General features: G+C 33.3%; 1 protein-coding gene across 1 annotated transcript; it reads left to right on the top strand.

Annotated features, from left to right (window-relative positions):
* The first annotated feature begins 1,618 nt into the window (after positions 1-1,618).
* LOC111919904 (pentatricopeptide repeat-containing protein DOT4, chloroplastic) lies at positions 1,619-3,910 on the top strand. The gene has a single exon (XM_023915458.3). It carries the CDS (start codon positions 1,732-1,734, stop codon positions 3,721-3,723), a length of 1,992 nt encoding a protein of 663 aa, XP_023771226.1. The 5' UTR covers positions 1,619-1,731; the 3' UTR covers positions 3,724-3,910.
* The last annotated feature ends 5,309 nt before the right edge of the window (positions 3,911-9,219 follow it).

Genomic DNA, 9,219 nt, shown 5'->3' with positions numbered 1-9,219 from the left:
ATATATATATATATATATATATATATATATATAGGTTGGAAACTATAGAGTTGATAACCATTTACGACACATGTTTTATGACGAGCTTTATATACCTAAAATCATAGTACATTGATGTAGGAAGATATATCATTTTTATTAGTTGTGATATATTTATAACTACTATAATATATCTATATAACATATTTTGACTAGTTTATTTGCATATGAGGTGTTATTTAGCAAAATAATATATATAAATATATAAACTAGTTATGCATTTGTAAATCAAAATGTTAAAATTTATCTAGAATAAGGATTTTGTCCCTGTTTTAGAAAAATTCAAGAAGAATCATCGGAAGTCGGAAATCCGTAAACTCTCAAGGCTTAGAAATTAAGTCTACTTTGTCCCCTATTTTTCCCTAGCATGATATGTACCCTAACTAGGGGTGAAAATGGTCATTTTTCACAGACTGGTCTAAAATGGACTGAAATGATATGTACTTTTGAAAAAATCATAATAAATTGTATAAAAATCGTATGAACACGTGCGACTAGTCCCTAGAAAGGTATCGATCTAAATTACTTGCATATAATATAGGTTTGCAAGGCATAAAGCTTAAGAGGGGCAAAACAGGTCTTGAACAGACCATAATGTTGGTGTAAAATGTTGATATATATATATATATATATATATATATATATATATATATATATATATATATATATATATATATATATATATATATATATATATATATATATATATCATATGTGTTTGCATTTTTACTTAAATAAGATTTTATATCATCCAAATAGCAATCATTTAGCATTTATTCTCCTCCAAAATATAAAAGCTTTAAAAAGAGGGTCCGTAAGAACTCACCTTAATGTGCAATTTGTGAACTAAAGTCGAGAGTGCGGTTATCTTTGAGAAACACTTCAAGAAAACACGAACTAACAACGATCTAAATTGGGGTTGTTTTGGACTTGATTTAAGCTTTATTGTATTGAGCTCAGCATGAGCTTGTAAATAATTATACAAGCTCGGCTCATGCTAGAGCTCGACTCGTTTTTAGTCTAATGTGCGTAAATAAGTTTAAGCGCGGTTCAAACTCATTAAGAAATTCGTTTACTAATACCTTAAATCCCTAATTCCCCATATATGTGTTTATTTTAATATATAAAAATAATAATAAATTATATTACATATATGCTTGTTTAGGCTCGCGAGCCTAATCAAGCTTAGTGACATAGACTTGAGCATGAGCTGGTTTATAAACAAGCTTAATATTAAGCTAAAGCTTGGGTCGGGCACATTTAAAATAGGTTTCAAGTCGCATTTTTAACGAGTCGAGATGAACTTACAAGTAGTTTGACTCGTTTGCACCCGTACCTCCGATTATGTCTAGAACGTAGTATTCGAGATTAAGTAGTATTTTTAACAATAAAATATAAATTTGATTATTTTGATCAAAAGATGCATTTATATGAATTAAATTGCTCAGTTTCCCTAAGAAGAAAAAAGTTATAATTTTATCTTTAATAAGACTTTGGTGAAAACATTTTTTAAAATAAAGGACATAGCCATCATTTCATTAAGTTTACGGGTCAAAATGCAAAACGGAACTTTATCAGTTCTATCATTTGAATCGGATGTCCTATCTTGGTCGATCAAGCTTGAACAATTTGGCCTAAGCTTTTAGAAGCATATCAGGGGGACATTCACATTGTCGTAGAATCTGCAAGGAAATGGATGTGATTTATTCGTCGATTCAAGCTATGAGCATCCTCGAAATGCATAATCGACCAAGTAAGCACACGATTCACATAAGAGTAAACCACTATAATTCACGAACATGTGCTTTGAAATCTACTGAATCGGCATCGACCCACAAAGTATTCGACGGAATGCCTGTGTCAGCAGATTCTTTGGTTTGGAACAATGTTATCCAAACCCATTTAGGAAATTTGAATTACAACAAGGCCGTGACGACGTATCAAGAAATGTTAACTCGTGGCATCCGACCTAATCGACACACTCTCCCTCGCATCTTATCTGTGTCCAGGCTATCCGGTAGCTTGTCACTTGGGAAGCAGCTCCATTGTCAGGCAATGAAGCTTGGTGTCTGTAATGATATCTATGTGACTGGTAGTCTGATTGAATTGTATGGGCATCTCGATGGCGTCGATGCTGCAAAATGGATTCTTGATAATTCTGAAAAGAAGACGAGTTCTGCTGTATCCTGGACATTGTTGGCGAAGTTGTATATGAAGCAAAATAAACCTGCATTTGCTATCGACCTGTTCAATGAGATGGTGAAATCGGGTGCTGAGGTTGATGCTGTTTCACTTACGACAGCGATTAGCGCCTGCATTCTTGTGAAATCACTGATAAGTGGTAGGAACATTCATGACACGGCTAGAAAACATGGATTAGAGTTGGATGTTTTGGTGAGCAATTCCCTCGTAAAAATGTACATGGAATGTGGCAGCATGAAAGATGCCCGTGACCTGTTCGATAAAATGCCATCAAGAGATGCCATTTCATGGACTTCCATAATTCAAGGGTACGTGAAGAACGGAGAGATAAACGAAGGGCTAAAACTCTTCAGAAAGATGGTGAACGAGGACAAAATAAAACCAGATGCAGTAGCAGTTTCCACCATACTCCCAGCCTGTGCAAGAATGGCAGCTCATAAAAACGGAAGAGAACTCCACGGGTACTTGATCAGGAACAAAATTCCCATAAACCTGAAACTCAACAACGCACTGATCGACATGTATGCAAAATCTGGAAACTTGGAGTATTCTTCAACGATATTCTCAAGAACAAAATCCAAAGATATCGTTTCATGGACAGTGATGATAATGGGCTACAGTTTACACGGTGAAGGCGATCTTGGAGTTGATTTGTTCAACAAAGTTCCAAAATCAGATACAGACGAAATAAGCTATGTCACATCCCTCCACGCTTGTTGCACTTCTCTCAATGTCGAAAAGGGTATTCATTATTTCAACTGTATAAAGTCACCTAATTTTGTTCACTATGCTTTAATGGCTGCACTTTTGGCACGTGCTGGAAAACTCGATGATGCAAAAGCTTTTGTGAAAGAACACGGTGTAGAAAAGCATCCAGAAGTGCTCAGAGCATTGATAGATGGATGCAGGATTCATAAAGAGATAACCACAGGGAAAAGATTGGTGGAGCAGCTGTGTGATTCAGAGCCTCTTAATGCAGACAACTATGTTTTAATGTCAAATTGGTATGCACAAAATGGAGGGAAACATAAACAGAAAATGGTGGATAGATGGAGGGAGACTATAAGAGACATGGATTTGAAACCAAAGACTGCGTATAGCTGGATAGAGTTTAGGAACAAAGTTCATGTGTTTAAGACAGGGGATGTCTCTCATCCAAGATCAGAAGGGATATATTGGGAGTTGGAGAGTTTGATGAAGAATTTTGAAGAAATTAATGAAGATTTTAGTTTTCATGATGTGGATGAAGAGAGAGAGTGTGTTCCGATTGGACACAGTGAGTTGTTGGCGGTTTCTTTTGGATTGATCAGTACAAAAAGTGGGACTACAGTTCGTGTCACCAAAAATCTTCGTGTTTGTCATAGGTGTCATGAGGCTGTAAAATATATATCAAAAGTAGTCGGGAGAGAGATTATATTAAAGGATCCGAATCGATTTCATCATTTTAAGAATGGGGTGTGTTCTTGCCAGGATTTCTATTGATTAAGGTTCTGTTTAAAAGTTTATCATCATTGACGACATTATTCATACATAAGGCTGAAAACCTAGAATTTCATTACATTCTTTTCTACTCTTTCTTGTAATGATGTGAAAGTTCTTCAAGAAAAACCAGAAGACTTTGAGGTAAAAGATTGTGATGAAGCACCTTTTAATGTTAGGATTCTAGATACATCGTGATTGTTCACAACACAAGGAATTTTTGGATTATCGCGAAGGGCTTACATGGAAATAGGAAAATTCCTAGAAAAATTCTTGGCTCATAATAAAGTCATTGCTTTATTTGGTTGACAGAAAGTAATACGGTAGAAACTTTTTGAAAAATTTGCAAAAAAGTGGAATTTTTGACCTTTGATAGAAAGTCAACCGGGTGTAGTGGATTTTTTGCAAGCAAAATATAGGGATTTCTAAAACTAAATATTTTTATAAATGAAGTGTAATTTGTTTTATTATTTTATTGAGATCTTATTACACTGTTAATCTCTATATTTTAAAATTAACTCAAACAAGTCTTTTGCTAGTTTAAAACTTCCATGGTTCATCCTTTTATCATTTTCACCAACACAATCACCACTATCATCGGTCACCAGCTTCAATACACAAGCAACTTCAAAACATCTCTCACGATTGTGGACTGAAAAGGAAAAACCCATCTCTCTCTCTCTCTCTCTCTCTCTCTCTCTCTCTCTCTCTCTCTCTCTCTCTCTCTCTCAACAAATCTGGACTAAAAAAAAAAAGAAATAATAGATCGACAACCATGGTTGAAGATGCGATAAGGATTTGTCACCACTCATCGCTAGCATGTTCGAATAGTTGGTGAAGAAGAAGAGATGGGGTAGACCTAAACCCTAATCGTCGTCCCCATTTTCAAAACCCAAACTCTAGATCACTGTTGTATCCCTACATCCTGAACAGTCACCACCATTGCAGATATACAAAACCATCACCTGAGATCTAAGCTTTTTTCGAATGGAGGTGGCGATAGTTAGGGTTTCAGACAGTGTTAGGTTTCGGTGCAAGTCTATGGTGGCGATGGCGGCTCACAACACAAATGGTTTAAGAACACAGGTAGTGATGGCAGCTCTGCAAGGTTACCTTGTCCAGAAAGGCGATGACTTTAGACGTCGTTGGGAATGGCTTCAACATCGATGGGTTGGGATGTGAGTGGGGTGAATAACCATTATCCACCTGTCATTCGATCAATAAAACAATATATAAATAGTATTACCATATATATCCCCTCATTCAAATCAAAGGTCAAAACAGGGTTAAACACATACTAACTCACTCACAATCAATTAGAGTACATATAGAATTAACCTATATAAAAATGGTATCTTAAAAGAAGATTTTATGTGATGAAAGTCCAATCAACTTAAATCATCTTTTATTTTTCCTTTTTTTTTTTTTAATGATATAATTTGTAGTTTTTTATTTTTAATTCAATTATTATATAGTATTATCTTATTATTTTTTTTATTGTTTTGAGAAAAAATGGTGTTTTTCCGAATGCATTATTTGACGTTTTTTATTATAGTAGTTATTTTTATTTTTATTTTTACGTTTTATTCGTTTATATTAATATAATATAAAACATTTATTAGTTTGACGTTTTTTTTTCCAAAGTAGCTATTTTTATTTTTTTACGTTTTATTGGTTTATATTAATAGAATATAAAACAATGTGTGTTAGTTTTTCTAAAATTTTGGGAAAGACAAGACAATAAAAACGTTTTAGCCGCTTTAGTTTTGGGATGTAAATGTTGGCACTTGGCACTCCATTAATTCGGTTTTATAAAAAAATTAAAAATTAAAAATTAAAAAAATTAAAAAAAATAAAACATATTATCGGAATCTGTAATTCATTTAAAAACCAAATCATCCAAATCTGTAATTTCTTTACAATTTTGGAATGTATTTTTGCAAAAAAATTTGTAACGTTTTTTTGTAAAAATAATATGTTAACCATGAAAAACTATAGATAAAAAATTTAAACGTTATAAAACTTTAAAGAAAATTTGAAAAAAAAAGTAATATAAAATATAAAAATCATGAAAACATATGTAAATTATGGTAAAAAATTAAAATCTTAAGACATTATAAATAATTTAATGAAAAGTCGAAAAATGTAAGAAAAAAAAGTTTAAAAAGCTTGAAAAAAAAAGCTAATAAAAAGTTGTAATCAAGTTTAAAAAACTTGTCGTTTTGTTCGAATATGTTATTTAATCCGAAACTGGTTTCAAGTTATATAGACTAATGGAAATTCATAAATGGATATACCATAAAATACCTATTTGGATTTAACCAAAATCTTTAACATGTTGTTAAGGGGAGGGTCTATCAATACTGATGGCAAGTGTTTTTTTTTTTTTTTTTTTTGGGGGAGGGGGGGGGGGGGGGGTGGGGGTGGGGGATTTTTCCCGAGCAAGTTCAAACTGAAATGGCCAATGCAAATATCCAGGATGAGTCTGATAAATGGTGATGCTAATGTCTAGGGGGGAGAATCTAACCAATGAAGATAATAGTGATTATTTTGAAACTGAAGAAGTTAATTCTGACAGAATATGATTCTAGTTATCCTCCATTGGTGAAATGGACAAGTGATCATCCAAAAACTCAAGTAATCGGTAATCCATCAACTGATATATTGACATGTGCACAACAAAAGGAGAGACAAGCTTTATTAAACATACATGAATGTTGCATGTTTCACTCATTCATTTCCAAAATTTAACCAAAGACATTGAAAATGGTTCTTGATCATTTCGATTGGGTTGAAGCAATGCAAGCCGAGTTGAATGAATTTGAAAGAAATAAAGTTTGGCGGTTAATTCCAACACCTCCAAAGGCTTCTGTTGTAAGTCTAAAATGGGTTTTCGGAAATAAGTTGGATAAAGAAGGCAATGTAGTGCAAACAAAGCAAGGCTCTTTATGAAGGGCTATTGTCAAGAAGAAGGCATTGACTACGAAGAGATGTTTGCTCGTGTTGTGAGACTTGAAGTCATTTGTGTTTTCTTAGCTTATGTTGCACACAAGAACTTTGAAGTATTTCAAATGGATGTTAAATGTGCATTTATGAATGAAGAGCTTGAAGAAACGATGTATGTTAAACAACCTCCAGGTCTTGTGAATGAATAATATCCAGATCATTGTTATGTCTTGATAAAGGTTTTTATGGTTTGAAATAAGCTCCGAGGGTGTGGTATAAAACTCTTACTCGTTTTCTTAAATAGTCAAAATTTTAACAAGGTTCGGTTGATCCGACTTTCTTTCGAAAAATTAGGGAACATCTGACTGTTCAAATTTATGTTGATGACATTATTTCCGTTCGACAAATATTAAATTGACTGCTGAATTTCGAAGTTTAATGGAAACTAAATTTGAAATGAGCTTAATGGGTCCTATTATCCTTTTCCTTAGTTTAAACATAAGACAAAGTAGATAGGGAATTTTCATAAATCAGGAAGCCTTCACAAAGACCTTAGTGACAAAGTTTGGAACGAATGGTGATTTTAAGGTCAAAACACTGATAGCATTCAGAATGAAGCTAACACCTCCACTTGACAAACTAGTTGCAGACATCACCTTGTATTGTAGTATGATTGGGGCCTTACTTTATCTTGCATCTAGTAGACCTAATATCATATTTTTTTTTTGTTTGTTATTGTGTTATGTATTAATCGAATCCAAAACCACATATGACGGTTGTGAAGAATATCTTTTGATACTTTCGCAAAACTACTTCCTTAGAATTGTGATGTTTGGCTAATACGAGTTTCTTTGTGCAAGAATACTTTGATGATGATCTTGGTGGATGTAGGTTTGATTGCAAAAGCACAACTGGAGGGTGTCAATTCTTGGATGGTATGTTTTTTAGTTGGAAATCTAAGAAACAAACGTGTGTTTCACTTTCTACTGTAGAGGCTGAATATATCGATGTTGCTACTTGCACTTCTCAAATCATATGATTCAAAGCCAATTAAGAGATTACGCCATAAATATGAAGAAGATCCCTCTATATTGTGACTTTGAAAGTGTTATCAAAATTTGTCACAACACCATCAACATTCAAAAACGAAGCATATCACACTACGATATCACTTTATCAAGGATCATATGGAAGATGGAAATGCTGAGATTCATTTTGTTAAAACATCGGATCAACTTGAAGATATATTCACAAAGGCATTACCTGAAGCTGTTTTTTTTTATCATATTCTTTAAGGACTTGGAGTGATTGAAGTTTAATCCTTTCCTAAAGCAAACTGAAAGTGTTTATTGTTCAACTCCGAAGGGCTCTGAGGCATCAGAACATATCGGAGTAGGTAAAATTTCATTGTTTTTATCTTATGCGTCGATTTCACTTTATGCGGTTAGTGTTAATTTTTTAGGGGATCTGATCCATCAGAACGTGTTGTAGTCTATTTATTTGTTTTTTATTCTTAGTTTAATGTTCATTTACGATGGACACCGAGCTGTTGTAGTCCATTAGAGTCTTAAATTTTTGTTTTTTCAAAACTTCAAAAACCCAAATATTTTTTCTTTCTTAAAAATTTTGAAAAATCCAAAAAAAAGTTTTGTTTCTTAAAAAATTTCAAAAATCCAAAAAAATATATTTTTTTTCTTTAAAATATTTGAAAAAGCCCAAAAATATTTTTCTTTTCTGGTGATTTCATTCATCAAATATAAGGAATTTACGGTGAATACTCAATATTCTAGACTGAAACTTGTTGAATTGACGGGAAATTTTTATAGTTTCGCAATGCCATGAACACTCAATGTCTCTAGAAGTATGATGTTTGTCTAAAGTCTCTTAAGTCCTCTTGTTGTGACGCCTTAATGAAACTCCTAAATTCCAAGAGTTTCTTCCCAATAGGCCACATCGACAGAGACCGTGGAGCCACCCATCTCTACTCACATTGGGATTATGAGATTACTCATTGGTCCTAATTATTACAGCAGGGGTGCATTGGGTTTGTCCTTACATCACTCAAATTTTTCTGACATCTATTTGAAATTGATTACATTGATCATTCAAGGATTTTCATGCATATCACTATTCTTATTTGGATATGTATATATGTGTGAGAGCATCGTGAATCCTATTTATATAGCTTTCATAATGAAACCCATCATAAGCTTCTTAACAAGTTTGTGATTGTAATTCAGCGGGAAACGACATCAGCACTATAGGGTCAACTCTTCATGTCGAAGGAAAAGATCTTTGCTTGGGACCAAATTGATTTCATATCATGAATGCTCACACAGGGAGATTTCTTATCATCAATGCATCGATTTTGAAGAAAGCTCTTACTCACTTTAAAGTTCCTATTTATGCATTAATTTTGGTGTAGTCAACTGCAAGCTACAACAAATCATAAGATACTATAAGTTTTGAGATTCAAGGGAACAAGACAACAAATTCTCGATCAAGTTTCTACAAAATTCTAGGATTATCTGTTGGTGATTCTTTTTATATTTT

This window comes from Lactuca sativa, chromosome 5 (genome assembly GCF_002870075.4).
Source record: "Lactuca sativa cultivar Salinas chromosome 5, Lsat_Salinas_v11, whole genome shotgun sequence".
Taxonomy (NCBI): domain Eukaryota; kingdom Viridiplantae; phylum Streptophyta; class Magnoliopsida; order Asterales; family Asteraceae; genus Lactuca; species Lactuca sativa.
The sequence above is the reverse complement of the archived record's forward strand: the minus strand, read 5'-3'. Positions and strand labels throughout refer to the sequence as shown.